This window comes from Elephas maximus, chromosome 9, assembly GCF_024166365.1.
Source record: "Elephas maximus indicus isolate mEleMax1 chromosome 9, mEleMax1 primary haplotype, whole genome shotgun sequence".
Taxonomy (NCBI): domain Eukaryota; kingdom Metazoa; phylum Chordata; class Mammalia; order Proboscidea; family Elephantidae; genus Elephas; species Elephas maximus.
This window is the reverse complement of record NC_064827.1, coordinates 689,902-711,431: the sequence shown is the minus strand read 5'-3', so window position 1 is coordinate 711,431 and position 21,530 is coordinate 689,902. Positions and strand designations below refer to the sequence as shown.

Genomic DNA, 21,530 nt, shown 5'->3' with positions numbered 1-21,530 from the left:
AGCTTGTATTGGCATGTTGTATGATCAGAAAATAAGGGAAGAAATGTAAACTTTCTGCCTCTGAACACATATCCCAGTAGATGTAGAAAAAACAAAACAAAATCATTGCCACTGAGTGGATTCCGACTCATAGTGACCCTATTATAGGACAGAATAGAACTGCCTCATAGAGTTTCCAAGGAGCGGCTGGTGGATTCCAACTGCCGACCTGGTCAACGACCAAATGCTTAGCCACTGCTCCACCAGGGCTCCAGACTAACTCAGTAAAAAATAAGGGCCTGTTAATTCAACCAGAGTTCCCTCCGGCCAAACAAGAAGCACTGGCTGCACAGCCGCACACGCCCAGGATTTGGAATCTAATCAGTTTGTTATGGCCACAATGAGGAAGTGTGATTAATTTGCCATGTATACGTCACATTCCCCACTTGTCTCTCAGTTTATCTTACTGTGGGGGCTTGCCTGTTGCTGTGATGCTGGAAGCTATGCCACTGGTATTGAAATACAAGCAGGGTGACCCATGGTGGACAGGTTTCAGCTGAGCTTCCAGACTAAGACTAGGAAGAAGGACCTGGCAGTCTATTTCTGAAAAAAGTGAATAGTGATAACCTTAGGTATAGCAGCGGAGCACTGTCTGATATTGCCCCAGAATATGAGGCCCTCAGGTTGCAAGGCACTCAAAAGGTGACTGGGGAAGAGCTGCCTCCTCAAAGAAGAGCTGACCTTAATGATGAGGATGAAGTCAAACTTTTGGGACCTTTATCTGCTGAAGTGGCACGACTCAAAAACAACAGCTGCAAACATCCATTAATAATTGGAATGTGGAACGTAGGAAGCACAAATCTAGGAAAAATTAGAAGTCATCAAAAATAAGTAGAATGCGTAAACATAGATATCATAGGCATTAGTGAGCTGAAATGGACTGGTATTGGCCATTTTAAATCAGACAATCATATGGTTTACTTTGCTGGGAATGAAGAGGAGGAATGGTGTTCCATTCATTGTCAAATAGAACATTTCAAGATATATTCTCAAGTACAGGGCTGTCAGTGATAGGAAAATATCCATATGCTTACAGGGAAGACCAGTTAATATAAGTATTATTCAAATTTACACACCAAGCACTGATGCCAAAGATGAGGAAATTGAAGATGTTCACCAACTTCTACAGTATGAAATTCATCAAACATGCAATCAGGATGAATTGATAATTACTGGCGATTGGAATATGAAGGTTGGAAACAAAGAAGGATCGGTAGTTGGAAAATATGGCCTTGGTGATGGAAACAATGCTGGAGATGGTATGATAGAATTTTGCAAGACCAATGACTTCTTCATTGAAAATACCATCTTTCAACAACATAAATGGCAATTATACACGTGGACCTCACCAGATGGAATAAACAGGAATCAAATTGACTACATCTGTGGAAAGACAATGGAACAGCTCAATATCAGTAAGAACAAGGCCAGGGGCTGACTGCAGAAATACCATCAATTGCTCAAATGCAAGTTCAAGTTGAAGCTGAAGACAATTAGAACACATCCAGGAGAGCCAAACTATAACCTTGAGTATATCCCACCTGAATTTAGAGACCATCTCAAGGATAGATTTGACATGTTGAACACTAATGACTGGAGACCAAATTGTGGAATGACATCAAGGACATCTTACATGAAGAAAGCAACAGTCATTAAAAAGACAGGAAAGAAAGATCAAAATGGCTGTCAAGAGAGACTCTGAAACGTGCTCTTGAACATCAGGTCACTAAAGCAAAAGGAAGAAATGATGAAGTAAAAGAGCTGAACAGAAGATTGCGAAGGGCAGCTCCAGAACACACAGTATTAAAATGACATGTGCAAAGACCTGGAGATAGAAAACCAAAAGGGAAAAACATGCTCGGCATTTCTCAAGCTGAAAGAACTGAAGAAAACACTCAAGCCTCGAGTTGCAACAGTGAAGGAATCTACAGGAAAAATATTAAAAGTCACAGGAAGCATCAAAAGCAGATGGAAGGAAAACTCAGAGTCACTGTACCAAAAGAATTGGTCGACATTCAACCATTTCAGGAGGTGGCATATGATCAGGAACCAATGGTACTGAAGGAAGAGGTCCAAGCTGTACCGAAAGCAAGGGTGAAAAACAAGGATCCAGGAACGGATGGAATACCAACTGAGATGTTTCAGCAAATGGATGCAGCACTGGAAGTGCTCGTTCGTGTATGTCAAGAAATTTGGAAGACAGCCACCTGGCCAACCGACTGGAAGAGATCCATGTTTATGCCTATCCCCAAGAAAGGTGATCCAGCCAAATGTGGAAATTACTCAAGAGGATCATTATCACACACAAGTAAAATTTTCCTGAAGATTCAAGGGCAGCTGCAGCCGTACATCGACAGGGAACCGCCAGAAATTCAGGCCGGATTCAGAACAGGACGCGGAACCAGGGCTCTCACTGCTGATGTCAGATGGATCCTGGCTGAAAAGAGAGAATACCAGAAGGATGTTTATCTGGGTTTTATTGACTCTGCAAAGGCATCCGACTGTGTTGTTGTCAGGTGCCGTCGAGTCGGTTCTGGCTCATAGCGACCCCGTGCACAACAGAACGAAACACTGCCCGGTCCCGCGCCATCCCCACAATTGTTGCTATGCTTGAGCTCATTGTCGCAGCCACTGTGTCAGTCCACCTCGTTGAGGGTCTTCCTCTTTTCCGCTGACACTGTACTCTGCCAAGCATGATGTCCTTCTCCAGGGACTCATCCCTCCTGACAACATGTCCAAAGTATGTAAGACGCAGTCTCGCCATCCTTGCTTCCAAGGAGCATTCTGGTTGCACTTCTTCCAAGACAGATTTGTTCATTCTTTTGTCAGTCCATGGTGTATTCAATATTCTTTGCCAACACCACAATTCAAAGGCATCAATTCTTCTTGTCTTCCTTTTTCATTGTCCAGCTTTCACATGCATATGACGCAATTGAAAATGCCATGGCTTGGGTCAGGCACCCCTTAGTCTTCAAGGTGACATTTTTGCTTTTCAACACTTTAAAGAGGTCCTTTGCAGCAGATTTACCCAATGCAATGTGTTGTTTGATTTTTTGACTGCTGCCTTCATGGCTGTTGATTATGGGATCCAAGTACAATGAAATGCTTCACAAGTTCTCTCCGTGTCGATCATAACAAATTACGGATAACACTGCAAAGAATGGGAATTCCAGAACACATCATTGTGCTCGTGAGGAACCTGTACATAGATAAGAGGCAGTTGAGCAAGCAGATAATGAGTGGTTTAAAGTTAAGAAAGGTGTGTGTCGGGGTTGTATTCTTTCACCATACCTATTCAATCTGTATGCTGAACAGATAATCCGAGAAGCTGGACTATATGAAGAAGAACGGGGCATCAGGGTTGGAGGAAGACTCATTAACAACCTGCGTTATGCTGATGACACAACCCTGCTTGCTGAAAGTGAAGAGGACTTGAAGCACTTACTAATGAAGATTAAAGACCACAGCCTTCAGTATGGATTACGCCTCAACATAAAGAAAACAAAACTCCTCACAACTGGACCAATGAGCAAGATCATGATAACCAGAGAAAAGATTGAAGTTGTCAAGGATTTCACTTTACATGGATCCACAACCAACAGCCATGGAAGCAGCAGTCAAGAAATCAAACGATACATTACATTGGGCAAATCTGCTGCAAAGGACCTCTTCGAAGTGTTAAAAACCAAAGATGTCACCTTTAAGGCTAAGGTGCACCTGACCGAGCCATGGTGTTTTCAGTCGCCTCACATGCATGTAAAAGCTGGACCGTGAATAATGAAGATCAAAGAACCTTTGAACAGTGGTGCTGGTGAAGAATACTGAATATACTGTGGAACGAACAAATCTGTCTTGGAAGAAGTACAACCAGAATGCTCCTTACAACCAAGGATGATGAGACTACATCTTACATAGTTTGGACATGTTTTCGCTAAGAATCAGTCTCTGGAGAAGGATATCATGTTTGGTAAAGTAGAGGGTCAGCGAAAAAGAGGAAGACTCTCAACAAGACGGACTGACATACTGGCTGCAACAGTGGGCTGAAGCATAACAGTTGTGAGGATGGCACAGGCCCAGGCAGTGTGTCATTCTGTTGTACACAGGGTTGCTCTGAGTCAGACCTGACTCAACGGCACCTAATAACACCAACAACATGTCACATATTTCAAGTTTATGATGTGTGTATTGCTTTCTCCCTATGTCTGCAAAGGGGTCTCATGGAAGCACCTCTGGTTTGCCAGGAGGTGATCTTGTTAAATGTTCACTTACAATGACTTGTGATGATGTAACATTAAAAAAAAAAAAAAAAAATCATTTAATTAACATAAATAATTGTTTGAATACTCAAAGTCAAAATACATGAACAACTAACAGTTTTGAGAGCTAGAGACCAGGTCTTCCCATGCCCAGTAAGCGGCCCAGGATGAGGAAACCCCTCCTGCCAGGTGGCTCATCCTGTCCGCTTCTGATGGCTTCGCAGGGAAGGATTGTCTAAGAGATGCTAATGGCCTTTCTGACCGTCCACATGGCAGGTCCACAAACAGACACCTACCTATACAGCAGCCTGCAGGGGCCACAGCAAGAACTAGGTGAGCCAGCCCAAGGGCATGGAGCTTTATGGAAACGGGGCTTTTTATTTGTGGAAATGGCCTTTATGGGTTCAAGCAAACTCCTGTCCAGTTTAGCTCACTTCCCACTTCCAGAGGTGAAGTGCGTGATCATAAAACAAGCACGTGGCTAGGAGGTTCATGTCTAAGTTTGTCCCTTCCAGGGTGGAGTCACAGTCACAGGGCTTCCCCCCTGTGACATGCAGTTGGCTGCCAACCTTCCTCACATCGTCTGCCACAAGCTTGGCTTGTGAGGCACGGCCCTCTCTGTCTCCATTCCCCGCACGATCTGGGGAGGTGGCCAATGACGTGCCTTGGATCTTCAGGCTGTGCTGCAAGTCTGCTGGCCTGGCTCCCGTGTTGCTGTGGTGGAAGGATGCTGAAGGGGCCAGCTGCTGGGCTTTTGGTGGCAGCTGCAGGGAAAGCCAGGACCAGTCGGCCCCGTAGGTCAGCGAGTTGTGTAGTGTGTGGGACAATGAGACCGTACACGCATCCTGCTTCTCCTCTGCAATGAATCAGGGAGCAAAGATAAGGGCGCTGTTGCCAGAGCGCATCTCTGCCCCTGCTAACGGCCCCTTTCCACCCACACCCCCAAAGGGAGACTCAAGCCATGCAGTCGCTTGCTTGCCCGCAAGCTCTCATGGAGTAGGTGCTGTGTGCAGTGTGTGGACTTCTCAGGACAGAGGGACGGAGAAGAGAGCGTCTCGTGCAGCACCACATGTATGCAGAGCTAGAAGCCAGACAAGTCAGAGAAGCAAGGTGGGAGGCCACCTCTGTGGGTGGGGCAGGGATGCATAAGACAGAGTAGTAGGTGAGCCGCAGAGGCGGGAGAGCACACAGCACACCTGGGGCCACACACCACCACACATGCTGGAGGAGTCAGTGAGCACGGGGCTGGTGTCACGCACTCTGCAAGCCCCGTTACAGATGTTGGCTTTTAGCTTGAGAGGTGTCACTAAAGAGTTGACACAAGGGGAGGCATGACCAGTTTTCCTCACGGGGAATTTGCTGAAGGTGGACGGTGGGACGGGAAAGAGACCATAGCAGCATCCCAGACAGCACACAGCAATCAGGAATTTGAAAGAGAAACTGCAACCAGAAACATATGATGAGGTGTCGCCGACCCTGAGTCTGGGACCTGGAAAACTGAATTAAAGAAGGCACCACTTTCCAAGAAGTGAAGAAGCAGGTCTGGGTGAAGTTGTGTTTGGTCTCGCTGCTGTGACATCCTGCTGCTACATGCCCTAGCCTCCCACTTCCGAGAAGCTGGACCTCTGCGTCCAGAGCACAGGGAAAAGTCACTGGCAGCAGCACAGTCCCAGGGACAGCAAACGTGGGGGCTGACGCTGAGGGTGACAGGTGTGATGGGATGGACGCTGCTGACCTGGACTTGCGGTCTCTGTGCAATTGTGAGGAGATGAGCCCAGCTGGACGGGGCCGACCAAACACAAGTGTTTCTATTATCCTCCTCCACAACAATGACAGCAAAGAAACTACACAGACATAGAACTGGAGACAAAATTCTAAAGTTGGAAAGTAGGTCCTTGAGTGACACTGACTCAGCACCAGAGAGTGTGGAACTGCAGGCTGGAGGGACAGGGCAACCACCACCTCAACAACTCCCAATGCAGATCTCGAGAAAGGTTCAGGAATTACAGACACCAGGTTCCTCAGAAGGTGGGACACACGTAGACAGTGAAGAAGACAGTAGACGCTGATCGAGGCTCAGACTTCTGGACCTCTTCCTGACTCCAAGAGCCGCACCTGCCCTCTCCAGCTGTGGTGGGAATGCTGAGGCCGACCGACCAACCGACAGACAGACGCTCCCACACAGCTCTGCGCACAATGAAGCAATGGGCTAGGAACTGTGGGACAAAGCCGACAACCAAACAGGAGAGTATTAAGCTCCTTCCCTCACTCAGCTCCCAGATCCTCTCCATGAAGACTGACGAACCCAGAGGGGTGGCCTGAGACAGTAACACCATGTGGCCTCTAGTGAGGTGCGTGTGCACCAATCGCTGCCCTGCAAAGCCCACGCCCAGAAACTCACCCTCAGAATGGCCGGTACAGAACACAAAATCAGACACGAATGCCTTCTGGAAAGAGAGAAGAGAAAGACAAAACTGTCTTAAAAATGAAGATAAATCAAAAGGTATACAGGGGTCTCAACCCACCTGGAGCAAAGGAGAATGAAGAACACCAAAGACACAAGATAACTATGAGCCCAAGAGGCAGAAAGGGCCACATGAAGCAAAGACTACATTAGCCCGAGACCAGAAGAACTAGATGGTGCCCAGTTACAGCCGATAACTGTCCTGACAGGGAAAACAACAGAGAACTCCTGAAGGAACAGGAGAGCAGTGGGATGCAGACTCCAAATTCTCGTAAAAAGACCAGACTTAATGGCCTGACTGAGACTAGGAGGACCCTGGAGGTCATGGTCCCCAGACCTTCTGTTAGCCCAGGACAGGAACCATTCCCAAAGCCAACTCTTCAGACAGGGATTGGACTGGACTATAGGATAGACAATAATACTGGTGAAGAATGAGCTTTTTGGATCAAGTAGACACATGAAACTATGTTGGTATTTCCTCTCTGAAGGGGAGGTGAGAGGGTGGAGGGGGTCAGAAGCTGGCCAAATGGACACGAAAAGAGAGAGTGGAGGGAAGGAATGTGCTGTCTCATTAGGGGGAGAGCAATTAGGAGTATATAACAAGGTGTGTATAAATTTTGTATAAGGAGTCCGACTTGATTTATAAACTTTCACTTAAAGCACAATAAAAATTTGAAAAAAAAAAAAAAGTGCACAGGGAGAAAAGATGCAACTGAAAAGCGAACAAAGGGCACCGAGGAAGGCAAGGACACAGCAAAGAGAAGGGAGCGGGGAGCGGAGATAAAATGAAGTGAAAAGGACCAGAGAAAAAGTGACTGAAATGGCAGGAAAATATAATGTACACAAAGTTGAAGTTTCTAGAGAAAAACAAAACAATTATTTAAAGCTATAACTGAAAAAACCTTCCAGACATGGGGAAAAAAAAATCTAATCTACACATGGAGCAGACCCACCAGGCACCCGGCAAAACCGACCTGGAATGGTGAGCCCTCTGGCATGTGTCCTAGAAAATGATTCAACTTTAAGGATTAAAACAACAACAACCCCAGGTCCTGCAGGCAGAAGACAGGGAGACGCAGCCACATTGGCCCAGACATGACAAAAGGGAGAGACATTGCCAAGAAACTCCGGGAAAGAAAGTGTGAGCCAAGGATATGGTAGTCAGCCAAGCTGTGTTTCAACTATCAAGACTACAGAAAAGCAGTATTAAACATTCAAGAATTCCAGGAGCACCACACTCAGGAGCCGGTCCTAGAGTCCGTCAGGACAGGCTCTCCCCAGGCAAGCGACATCAAGGGGCATGCAAGCACAAGGGCCAACGGGGACCAAGAACACTTCCCTGTGAGCTAAAGCTAAGAAGAAAGAAGGGACAAGGATGTGATAAGGAAATGATGTAAATGTCATATGTCTAAGTAGAAATAATGCAACTGAAAATGAGAGAAGGACAAGAGGGAAAGGGAGAGTAAGTTCACTGGTGTCACACAGGTAATAGGTAGAGATTGAAAGGTAAAATGTGAAATTGACAAACCTGTTAAAACTCAAAACCCATTGCCGTCGAGTCGATTCCGACTCATAGTGAACCTACAGGACAGGAGAACTGCCCCATAGGGTTTCCAAGGAACGCCTGGTGGATCTGAACTGCTGACCTTTTGATTAGCAGCTGTAGCTCTTAACCACTGTGCCACCAGAGTTTCCGACAAACTTGTTAGCAGGAGGTTAAGTGAGAAAAAAGGGGATTCGGAGCATTATATATTAGCATATAGCTAACACTACGATAAAAGCACGGCCTTCCTAAATACCAAAATCAAGTATAACAGAGGAAACAGAACACATGGAGAAACAATCCAGTAAATGTCCCATAAATGCAAAGTAAAAACAACCTAAAACATGACAGAGTTGAAATCAAACAAAGCAGTGATATCCGTAAACGCAAATGAGTCACGTCACCTGTAACAGAAAAAGATTTTCAAATGGCAATGTCACTTTTGTAACACTCCTGACAAAAACACTTACGCTAATATAGGAGACACACTTTAGATTCCAAGATACGAATACACTGAAAGAAAAAGACATACCAGGCAAACAGCAACCATAAGAAAGCTTGAGTGGCTATATCAATATCAGACAAAATAGACTTTAAAACAAAAAAATTATACTAGAGATAAAGAGGGACATTTTATAATGACAAAAGGGTCAGTGCTCCAGGAAGACCTAACAATTATAACCATATATATACATGAAGCAAAAATTGACAGAAACAATGGGGACAGATAGACAACGACAATAGTTAGAGACTCCAATCCCACTTTCAATAATGGACAGGACAACGAGGCAGAAGATGAATAAAACAGATAGAAGACCTGAACAACACTATAAACCAGACCCAGCCACATACAAAAAGAACTATGACATCATGATGTGGGATTTAATCCCCAGAAATGCAAGGTCAATTTAACACCCAGAAATCAAGTAATGTAATACACCGTATTGATAGATTAAATTAAAAAAAAAAAAATTAAACTACATAATCATCTCAGTAAGACACAGAAAAAGGTTTCTGACAAAACCTGTTATGGATTGAATTGTGTCCCCCCAAAATATGCATCAATTTGGTTAGGCCATGATTTCCGATATTGTGTGGTTGTCCTCCAGTTTTGTAATTGGTATTATTTTCCTGTGTATTATTAACCCTAATCTCTGCCTGTGGTTAATGAGGCAAGATTGGGTTACGTTAAAGAGGATCAGGGTGGGATGTAACAACCTTATTCAGGTTATATCCCTGATCCAATATAAAGGGAGTTTCCCTGGGATGTGGCCTGCATCACCTTTTATCTTACAAGAGATAAAAGAAAAGAAAAGTGAGCAGAGAGTTGGGGACCTCACACTACCAAGAAAGCAGCGCTGGGAGCAGAGCATGTCCTTTGGACCTGAGGTTCCTGTGCTGAGAAGCTCCTAATCTAGGGGAAGACTGATGACAAGGACCTTCCTCTAGAGCCAACAGAGAGAGAAAGCCTTCCCCTGGAGCTGATGCCCTGAATTTGGACTTTTAGCCTACTAGACTATAGAGAGTAAACTTCTGTTTGTTGAAGCCATCCCCTTGTGGTATTTCTGTTATACCAGCACTAGATGACTAAGATAAAACCCAACACCCTTTCCTGACAAAAACACTCAAACTAGGAATAGAAGGGAACTTCCTCCCCTTGATAACAGGTATCTAAGAAAAGTCCACAGCTACCATCATACTTAATGACCAAAGGCCACACTTTCCCTTTAAGATTGGGAACAAGACAAGGATGTCTACTCTTGACACTTCTACTCAACATTGTACTGGAAGTTCTAGCCAGGGCAATTATAGGCAAGAAAAAGAAATAAAAGCATCCAGACTGGAAAGGAAGAAGTAACACTGTATCTATTTGCAAATGACATGATCTTATTTGTAAAGAATACTATAAAATCCACTAAAAAAAAAAAAAATTAGAACTAATGAATGAGTTCAGCAAGGTTGCAGCATACAATATCAAAATACAAAAGTCAATTGTATTTCTATATAGTCAGAGTAGCAATGAACAATGTAAAAATGAAATTAATAAAACAATCCCACTTATAACTGCATCAAAAAGAAACAATATTTATGAATACACTTAACAAAAAAGCAAAACGTATACTCTGAAAACCACAAAACTTTGTTGAAATAAATTAAGAAAGGTCTAAATAAATGGAAAGACAGTCCACATTCATGGATGGGAAGACCTAACAGTGCTAAGGCAGCAATCCTCCCCAAACTGATCTACAGATCAAGGTGACCCCTGTCAGAATCCCAGCTTTTTTATAGACATTGACATGCTGACCGTAAAGTTCACATGGAATTCCAGGGACCCAGAAGAGCTAGAAGAATCGTAAAAAAGAACAGAGTTGAAGGGCTTACACTTTTCAATCCCAAAACCTACCACACAGCAATAATCCAGACAGTGTGATACTGGTAACAATGGAATAGGACTGAGAGTACAGAAGTAAATCCACGCATCTGTGGTCAACTGATTTTTGACAAGCTGTCAAGACCAACCGTCCAATGGTAAAGAACAGTCTTTTCAACAAATGGTGTTGAGACAAATGGATTTCTATATGCAAAGGAATTAAACTGGACCCCTACCTCATACAATATACAAAAATTAAGTCAAAATAGATCAAAGACCTAAATATAAAAGCCAAAACTATAAAACTCTCAGAAGAAAACAGGAGTAAATCTTTATGACCTTGGATCAGGCAATGGTTTCTCAGATACAACACCAAATGCACAAGCAATAAAATAAAAAACAGGTAAGTTAGACTACGTCAATTTAAAACTTGTGCTTCAAAGGGAAGTGAAAAGACAACTCATAAATGGGAGAAAATATGTGCAAATTATATACCTAATGAGGGACTTGCATCTTGAATATATAAAGGCTACAACTCAACAACAGAAACAAATAGCCCAGTTAGAAAATGGCCAAAGGATCTCAACAGATATTTCTCCAAAGAAGATCTACAAATGACCAAGAAGCACGTGAAACGATGCTCGACGTCACTGATCACTGGGGAAACACCAGTCAGAACCACACCGAGATTAGGGGACCCTGGGCTTTGTTAAATGTGATTAAAAAATTCAGGGACAGTTAATGGTGATGGTTGTGCATGATGAAAATAGTGAACATCAACTGAACTGCACACGTGAAGACTGCGGAAATGACAAACGTTCTGTTACCTGTATGTTTAATGCAATAAAAAAACAAAAGGAAGAAAAAAAACCCCACAGCAAGAGACTTCTTCATACCCATTAGAAGGAATACGAAATGTCCAGCAAAGGCAAGTCCATACAGACAAGAAGTGTATCAGTGGTTGCTTCAGGCTGTGAAAGATGGGAGGTTGGAGGGTGCTGGCTAAGGATACGGAGTTTCTTTTGAAGTGATGAAAATATTTTAACATTCGTTGTAGTGATGGTTGCACAACTCTGTGGATATACTAAAGACAACTGAATGGTACAATTTACATAGGTGAATTATATGGCATTTGAATTTTATCTCAATAAATCTATTATGAAGAGAAAAAAGAAAGCCTAACCCTAATCTAATCACAAGCAAAGAGTCATGCAAACATGGACTGACAGACAACCAAAAGTTCTAACTCTAAATGCCAGTGTCATGAAACCACAGCACAGCAGAGAGGCTGTTCCAGGACAAACGAGACCAGAGAGGACGGCAACTAAATGCAGGGCAGCTCCTGCACTGGGGACCCACAGGGGATACTACGGGGAAAATGGTGCCATTTGAATACATCAGGTAACAGCACTGTATCAGTGTCGACAAAACAAGAATATGACCCCTTGCTGAGGAATTCATACTGAAAAAATCAGAGGGGGTCATGATATCTGCATTTTACTCTCGAATGGTTCAGCAAAATAACAATTACAGACCACATGTACATGTACACATGCAAAAAGAGAAAAAGCCAACGTAAGGAAAGGCTAGCAAACAGTGATGTCAGCTGAAGGGTGCATTCGCTCTACTACGTTCTTGCATTTTTTCTGTTAGTTGACAATTTTTAAAAAATAAAAAGTTTTGAGAAATAAACGGGAAAAAAGAGAAATGGAGTGAGGAAATGAAAACGAGTATAAACAACTCTTTAGGCTCCTGAATAGAAAAGAAAACAGGAAAGCGGAGGGGACTCAAAGGGGTGGAGGTGTCTGGGTAGTTTCTGTGTTTGTGAGGTGAGAGCCACCCGTGTGCTCGTGTAACCAGAGAGGCCCAGAGAGCCGGAAACGCAGGTGCAGAGGAGGGGGTGCTGGGACAGCACAGGGGAGGGAAACTGTGCGGAGGCTGAGGGCAGACACGTGCACCCACCTGACAGGCAGAGGGCAAGAGCGATTCGGGGAGGCCATAGGCCTTCACAAGGGAGGAGAGGTTGGTGCTTTATTGCTCCTTCTGCGCCACGGTGTGGGGAGGAGAGAGGTGAGATCGTGAACATGTGCGGAGAGGTGGGGTGGTTTGAGGAGGAAAGAAATATGAAGCCATTAGGTGGGAGGATTAGTGACTAGGGAAACACCATGGGGTGGCCCATCACGGGCTCTGCCAGAGCATGGGAACACCGGACCACGAAGTCTAAAGTGCACGAGCAGGAAGAACCTAGGAGGAGTGGGTACAGTCGCTGTAACGGGGACCCAAGGTGCTGACGGGGTCAGACTGCTGAAGGCAGAAGGTGCGAAGCAGCTGCCCTGGCCAGGTGAGAATGTGAAACAGGCTCTGGAGCTGGCGCCCAGGGGAGACCGGGATGTGTGGAGGGTGGGGAGGCCTGGCAGGGCAGGGCGACCCCTACTCACCCACAGCCTTCTGGCAGCTGAGGACCTTGAAGCCTCCGAGCATGCAGGCAGCCAGCAGCAGGTGGGGGTGGGAAGGGTGCCACTTGAGCCGCCACACGCCGCCCTGCACAGGCACGTCTGCCAACGGCTGCTGCATGTTGCGCGTGTCCCACAGCAGGATGTGTTCGTCATAGCTGTAACGACCGCCACCTCCCTCACTGAGGAAGCCGAGCCCCTTCCCAAGCCCCGAGGCGGCAGGGCCCGTTCCCAGAAGATTCCCCCATCCCCCTCCAGTACCAAAAGCCCTTCCCTGCACTCAGACGCCTTCCACTCTGGTTTGAGTCTGCCCTACACACAACGTGAGGCAAGGGGTGAAGACGCAGGAGGATCTGTGAGCGGGCTGGGCCTCACCTTCCTGTAGCCAGGATGTTCTCGTGGTGGGGGCTGCTCTGGATGCTGCACACGCCCATGGAGTGCCTGCAGGTAGGGGGGCTGCTTAGTGAGGCCCAGGATGGAGGGCTGCTGCCAGTGCCCACTCCGACCCTCGGCAGCTACCTCTTGCTGGTGAAGAGAGGTGCATCGTGTGGCCTCCTGGCATCCCAGCCTTTCAGGAGTCCATCATCACCCCCTGTGTGAAGACAGGATATCTTGATAATGATCGGCACTGAGTACAGAACGCAGTATTTCTGGGAGAGATGGGGGTTCCTCAAGGAGACTCTGGGCATCCTCAGCCTGCCCCCGGCAGGAGAGCCCCGAGACATCCGGAGACACCCGAACTATCTCCGCTGTACCTGAAAGGGCCTGCAGGAACAAAGGGGAAGGCAGGAAGTTACCAGCACAGGTGCCTGTGGCCATGAGGTACGAGTCCCTAAACTGCTTTCCTCAAAGGCTCTGGCAGTCAGGGCTCGGCTGCCAAGAACCAGGGCGGCCGTGTCAGAAACTTCACGCAGAAAGCAGTGAACTTGAGGACTTACGGTTGTGGAACCTTGAGCACACCCCCAGGGGTGTCTGAAAGAGAAAGGCCCTTTGTAACTTTACATTAAAAAGGACCCTTGTGCCTGTTTGAGGGGAAATGAAAGGATGGGAAGAATGGGGAGATGGGATCCTGATCCACAACCAGCCTTTGAAGACAAGCAAAACATAGGATGAACGGTAGTAACCTGAATGCAGAGAGGAAGCAGGCAAAGATGGGGGCCCATAGTGAATGTGAAAGGAGCATAAAGGAAAAGGCCAGGCACAACCATTCCACCACCACCACCCTGTATATCGTCACCCATCATTCATCCTTCCACCCACCATCCACCATCCATCCCTCCATCCATCCACCCACCATCCGTCCCTCCACCCACCATCCATTCCTCCATCCACCCACCATCCATCCCACCCACTATCCATCATCTATCCCTCCATCCACCCACCACCCGTCCCACCCACCATCCATCATCCATCCACCCACCATCCGTCCCACCCACCATCCATCATCCATCCACCCACCATCCATCCCTCCACCCACCACCCTCCATCCATCCACCATCCGTCCCACCCATCCATCATCTATCCCTTCATCCACCCACCACCTGTCCCACCCACCATCCATCCACCCACCATCCATCCCACTCACCATCCACCATCCATCCCTCCACCCACCATCCATCATCCATCCATCCCTCCACCCACCATCATCTATCCCTCCATCCATCCACCCACCATCCACCATTCATCCATCAACCATCCATCCTTCTACCCACCATCCATCATCCATCCCTCCACCCACCATCCATCATCTATCCCTCCATCCATCCACCCACCATCCACCATTCATTCCTCCATCAACCATCCATCCATCCACCCACCATCCACCATTCATTCCTCCATCAACCATCCATCCTTCCACCCACCATCCATCACCCATTCCTCCATCCATCCACCCATCCATCCCTCCATCCATCCACCCACCATCCATCATCCATCCCTCCAACCACCCACCCACCATCCACCACCCGTCCCTCCACCCACCATCCATCCCTCCATCCACCCACCATCCACCCCTCCACCCACCATCCACCATCCATCCCTCCATCCATCCACCCATCCATCTCTCCATCTATCCACCCACCATCCACCCCTCCATCATCCATCATCCATCCCTCCATCCATCCACCCACCATCCACCATCCATCCCTCCATCCATCCACCCACCATCCATCATCCATCCCTCCCTCCATCCACCCACCATCCATCCATCCGTCCCTCCACCCACCATCCATCATCCATCATCCATCCATCCCTCCATCCACCTACCATCCATCATCCATCCCTCCACCATCTGTTCCACCCACCACCCATCCTTCCATCCACCCACCATCCGTCCCACCCACCATCCACCCCTCCATCCATCCACCCACCATCCATCCCTCCATCCACCCACCATCCGTCCCACCCAGCATGCATCATCCATCCTTCCATCCATCCCTCCATCCACCCACCATCCATCCCTCCATCCACCCCTTCACCCACTATCCTTTGTATATCCTTCACACACCACTCATCCCTCCACCCACCATCCATCCCTCCTCCACCAACCACCCTTCCACCCACCCACCATCCCTCCATCCACCCACCATCCCTCCATTATCCACCCACCATCCCTCCATTCATCCACCCGTCCATCCACCATCCATCCATCTCTCCATCCACCATCCTCCCATCCATTCTCCATCTGCCATAACTTCCTAATTCAAATCCCCTGGCAATATTAAACACTGTGACAATGTGAGAAAAAACAGAGAACACAAAAGAAAACTAGCAATACCTAAAACTGCACAGAGTACATAAAATTTGATATTGACAAAAAACTAGGAAATGTATCAAATCTGGACAAAACAGATTTATTATGCTTATCCCAGGAAAACTAGACTTAGTAGAACATAAAACACAAAATTCACCACACTTGAAAACATAAGCAGTAAAACTTGATATTAAAAAAGATTAATAAACCAAATCTTTGTTATAAAACTTACATACAGTGTAATTTATCAACAAAAGTGATTCCATCAAAATGAATAAAAAGGGGAAAAATAGACAAATTGCTCTACTGAAAACTGATTAAAGAATTAAACTGGCATCATACCTTTTGACCCAGAAGAAACAACCTGAACGAGAGGTCACCCAGACCCCATGCCTTGGCACTGCACCCTCTTCGCTGCCTCCCTCCAACCAGGGTCCCCATGGGACTATCAGCAGCAGGGCAGTGCCCACCTGAGTACATGGTCTCCGTCTGCCAGTAGTTGAAAGCAGCGATCCAGGCCTCGAAGTGGTGGGCCTGCCATGAGTCTTCCGCCTGCAGCCCTGGCCCAGCCTCATTCACTGTCAGCAGGTGGAGCTGTCCCCTGGAATCACTGCTGATGATTTTCAAGGGCTGGCCACTGGCCCTAGACACAGAAAGCCAATGGGAAAACCCGTAACTCAAACTCACCCTCTTCTGGGTCCCCACTCGAAACACTTTGCACCCCCAAGACATGTCAGGGCAGAGGTTCCCCATGAACCATGTCCATGAACACACTACCCCTTAAGAGGCTTACTTGGATATTTGGCAAAATTCAAACTGACCACGTGCCTTGTCAAAAGAACTCAAGGTCAGTTTCTCTTAATGAAAACATCAACACCATTAATCCAGAAAAATGCAGTTTTTTCTTTTTAGATCAGCACTGGCAGCAAGATTAACATAGAATGACTTTAATTCCCTCTGGCATGAAAACTTGAATGGGTTCTCAGAGGAAGACTCACCCCCTCCCCCCAACCCTCGCTACCTTCCTGTCTTCCCAGTGGACCAATCCAGGGACAAGGCCAGACTCTGCTCCCCCAGGGTGAGGCTGGAGAACGGCTGCAGTGCATAGGCATTCTTCTACTGGGGAGAAAGGAACTCTATCAGGGAAACAGCCAACACTGAAAGGCTTCTCTTCTCCTCTAACTCCAGTAAGTCAAGGCTCCTGACTGACTCCCAATGTGAGTGAAACGTGCAACTGCTCCAACATCCCTTGCACAGAGCAGAACCTGAGGACACTTAGGGACTGGTCCTACTCTTCAGGAGCTCACACGCCTGTAGAACTTTCCTGCATATGTTACCCTGAGAAAAAGAACATTTCTCTGCTCATTAGGCCAACTCGCACTCCATACACTCCCCAGCACCACCGTGATGTCCAACAGGCTTCCAGGACCATGGCCAGTCCACACCAGGCCACCCCAGGCCTCCAGGGAACCATGGCCAGTCCATGTTCAACCACCCCAAGCCTCCAGGAGACCATGGCCAGTCCATGCTTGACCACCCCAGGCTTCTAGGGGACCAGAGCCAGTCCATGCTTGACCACCCCAGGCCTACAGGGGGCCACAGCCAGTCCATGCTTGACCACCCCAGGCTTCTAGGGGACCAGAGCCAGTCCATGCTTGACCACCCCCAGGCCTACAGGGGGCCACAGCCAGTCCATGCTTGACCACCCCAGGCTTCTAGGCGACCAGAGCCAGTCCATGCTTGACCACCCTGGCCCTCCAGGGTAACTACGGCCAGTCCATGCTTGACCACCCCCAGGCCTACAGGGGGCCACAGCCAGTCCATGCTTGACCACCCTGGCCCTCCAAGGTAACTATGGCCAGTCCATGCTTGACCACCCCAGGACTCCAGGGGACCACAGCCAGACCACGCTCAACCACCCCGGGACTCCATGGGAATGTTGGTGCATTTTGTCTCCAAAGAGAAATGAAAACTTTTCTATCTCAGGATAAACAGCTGTTTCTCTTTTCTAAGGTCTCTGTGCGTCAGGATACATATTATATACGAATGTTGACGGTAAGCGTATCTGCTACTACCTAAGCCACCTGGAGAGTGATAACTCTGTTAGGCTCCCAGCAGCTGCTTCGTCAGGGCCTGTGTAGAGTTTACCGCTCCTGCCCTGAGCCCCTGGTGGCTTAGTGGTTAAGTGCTACGGCTGTGAACCAAGAGGTCAGCAGTTCAAATCTGCCAGACGCTCCTTGGAAACTCTACGGGGCAGTTCTACTCTGTTCTGTAGGGTCGCTATGAGTCAGAGTTGACTCGATGGCAGTGGCTTTTTTTGGCTTTGGGCCCTGAGCCCTGGTCTTGGGCCTACCACCTTCCTTAGAGATTTCCCAACTCTATTTTTGAAGACCTCTGAATACTGAGGAGGCCCAAGGCCCAGCTGGCTGTCCATCTCAGGAAGCACCTATATAAGGTCCTAAGAGGGATGTGAAGGCAAACGGCAGACCTTACTTCTGGGACTTGCAGTTGACTGTAGGCAGGATGTGGGCCCCTGAAGCAGCATGGTTTCCCTGGACATCCCTCAAGGCCCTTTCCCTCCCAGCTCCATTTTACATGATAAAATGATGAGTCCCCAGCCACAGCTAAATGGCCCCATCAGTCAGGAGGACATTGCTCAATTTTTTGTTTAAGACAATACTTCTCAAACTTTGTTTTTGCTTAGGACCATGATTCTCAATTTTTTCCCTAAGAACCATGAAAAACAGAAAAGAATAAACATATACAGCAGAGGCCTGGGGATAAGCTTATCAGCCTGCCCCAAACTTCAGTTTTCTTTGAAGTCTCATTTTGTCTTTAACTAATGTTTTTAAATGCCTTACCACCATATAAAACCAACCTCCAGGAAGATACACTGTTTATCCTGGTGCTTTTTATAAAGCTTTGGCACATTACTGTTCACCCTGGGGGTTTGAGACCCCACTTTTTTTTTTTAAAATAATAACTTTTATTGTGCTTTAAGTGAAAGTTTACAAATCAAGTCAGTCTCTCACACAAAAAACCCATATACACCTTGCTACACACTCCCAATTACTCTCCCCCTAATGAGACAGCCTGCTCTCTCCCATAAGACCCCACTTTTAAAGACGAAATTAGTGCATGGGGGAATCAGCCTACCTCCCCCCACGCCCCAACAATCAGATCCAGCCATTTTGCAAACTCATGGTACAGGATCCCTTCAAAGCACTACGGAAAAACCTACAAAAGAACTGTGCTCCCCTAGTGATGGGTGGAAAAACTGTCCTCCCGTGGCTGTCTGCAGCCGTTTTCAGCATCATCCACTCGGGCCGTGCCTGCCCGGGCTTTCCTTCAGAGAGCTTTCAGGTCCACCAACCGTGACTTCCTTGAAGTTAGATGCAGACCCCAAAACCATTTAGAAAAGATGGCACACTACCTTAGAATAAAGCTCACCACTGAAAACAAACTGTCCTAGAAAACTCTCCCAACATAGCCACCTTCATCAGACTACCACCACCTCCCCTTCCTTCCCCAGAGCCAGCCCGTTACTCACCTCAGAATCCACCAAGTGGAGCAGCTGTACAGATCCACCAGCATCTGCCAAGCCCAAGAGGGTGTGGCCAGCCACTGGAATGTGGCACCTGAGGAGGGAACTCGCATCTCAGTCAGAACACAGGACATGCCCGTGTACCAGAAGACACCACCATCCCAGTAATTTATCACTTAAGTTTCATCCCTAAAACTGGGTGAGAAACTACAAATCTGTTCTCAAATGAAAGATTTCCCAGCTTATAAGATCAAAAACTTGCATTGCTTTCCAAGCCTATCCTAACTCCAGGGCTAGGGAATGCTGACAAAGGGAATGACCCCTAAGGTCACGGCACCCCAAGTGCCAGCAGGTGGTAGGGCAGTAAGGAAATGAGCCCAAGTGCAGGTAGCTCCCCATCGTGTTGACTCCCCTAAATACTAAACACTCAAGATAAATTTCAAACCAACTGCAGTTTTTATCAAAGTTGTACCATTTCATGTCCAGGATTGCAGCCATGTCTCTTCTTTGGATTTCAACCAGAGGAGAAGCAGGGCTCTCCTCACTGAAGCTGTACAGGTAGAGACGACCTAAACGGACTGGAGGCTCCCCATCGAAGTCCACTCCACTCTTCAAAAAAAAGAAAATATGTTCTCTGCACACCCTAATGGACTCTGAGAAATCCAAGAAACAAGAAAAGGAACCAGGGGAAAGCAAAGGGTTGCCAAGACTACAGCAGAGCAGGACCCTGCCTGGAAGCAGCAGCCCTGACTTCTCTAGGCTGGAGAAATGTCTCTTCTCTTCAACACAATGATCAAGATGAGCCGGTGAGCTCTCCCCCACCCAGCACTGGAGGCTGTTCTAAACCTGCCAACACGAGGCCTGTGTCGGCTGGGATGACCACCACAGGTCCAAGTCTGCCTGGGGCCACCCTGGTTTGGGTGTGGGGCTCTGGTGCCCTTACTGTCAGGGCTGCTCCTGTTTGGATCTTTACAGGAGCCTGCAAGTACTTAGCTACAGCTCCGAAGAGAGCCCGTTTTCTCCGGAGCAGAGTCCCCTCGCGAGCTCGAGCCCCACCTGCGCACCAAACGCTTTCCGCCTTCAGGACACCCGTTTCTAGCCCGTGTTCTGGCCACAAGGCCGGCTCCCCACCTCCCCCTCCACTGATGCCGACTGCCTGCTTCCAGCCTCCGCCGTCGGAGGCCAGAGAGCGCCAGCGTTCGCGGCCGGCGCGCCTCTCCGAGGCCCTGCCTTCCCTAGGCCTCTCCAGCTCCAGCACGTTCTGGGTGAGGAGCCTGACGCCGGGGGCTCACCCCGCCTGGGACCCCGCGGCCCGGCGGCCTGCCTGGAGGCGGCGTCGCGCACCTGGCTCTCCCGGTCAGAGCTGTCCTCCAGCGTCCGCAGCTGGTAGGTGCCGCACGCCAGCAGGTGCCTGTAGCCTTCCAGCGGGCACCACTCCACCGAGTCGGCCGTGTACTCGGTGTCCACCGTCTGCAGCAGCCGCACGCGGGCTCCCATCGCCAGGCCTCCGCCCCGGCGGTAACCAGCGGTCGACCCCCGGACTCCGCCTCCTTTACGACTCCTTCCGGGGCGCCAGACGGGACTTCCGGCATGGACGGACTTCCGGCCGCGAGATACCGGCTGTCGCGCCCCCTGTCGGCCGGCGGCCGTCGCTCCAGGACTACGGACGTCACCCACTTGTCGCCCTGGCCGGACCGCGGCCCTCGCTCGGCCATTGGCCCTCGGGCAGGGGCAGCCGAGGGTCCGGCACGGACTCGCCGGGGTTTCTGGGCGGAGGACGGGAGAGGGCCTGGGAGCCTGAGGGCAAGAGGCCCGGTCGTTCAGGCGGCGCTGGTCCAGGGCCGCCCGAGAGGTGCCGGCCTCGGCTGTCCTTGCCGCGGCTGACTGCCACCGTAGGGCGACCGCCTCGGCGCCAGGCCCAGGTGTGAACACCTGGCTGAGGTGTAGGAAGCTGAGGCGAGGCAGGAGGGGGCCTGAGAACACGGCGGCTGGGGGCGCAGGCAGTGCACACCTGAGCTACAACGTTCTCAGGTTCTGGGCAGGGCCCCCCAGCAAACTCTGGGAGCTGTGCCCCCACCCACCTGCAGCCCCTACTCAAGCACACCCCA

At 48.5% G+C, this 21,530-nt stretch overlaps 1 protein-coding gene across 2 annotated transcripts; it reads right to left on the bottom strand.

Annotated features, from left to right (window-relative positions):
- Nucleotides 1-4: 4 nt before the first annotated feature.
- On the bottom strand, nt 5-20,971 carry DPH7 (diphthamide biosynthesis 7). Of its 2 annotated transcripts, none has more exons than XM_049896094.1 (9): nt 20,767-20,971; nt 19,895-20,031; nt 19,429-19,516; nt 16,900-16,994; nt 16,349-16,521; nt 13,646-13,718; nt 13,502-13,567; nt 13,112-13,284; nt 5-5,151 (listed from the first exon to the last, which is right to left on the bottom strand). In XM_049896094.1, exons 1-9 carry the CDS (start codon nt 20,917-20,919, stop codon nt 4,721-4,723), a joined length of 1,389 nt encoding a protein of 462 aa, XP_049752051.1. In that variant the 5' UTR covers nt 20,920-20,971; the 3' UTR covers nt 5-4,720. The 2 variants fall into 2 exon arrangements, with proteins under 2 accessions (XP_049752051.1, XP_049752052.1); XM_049896095.1 differs by lacking the exon at nt 5-5,151 and adding an exon at nt 10,338-12,716.
- Nucleotides 20,972-21,530: the final 559 nt, after the last annotated feature.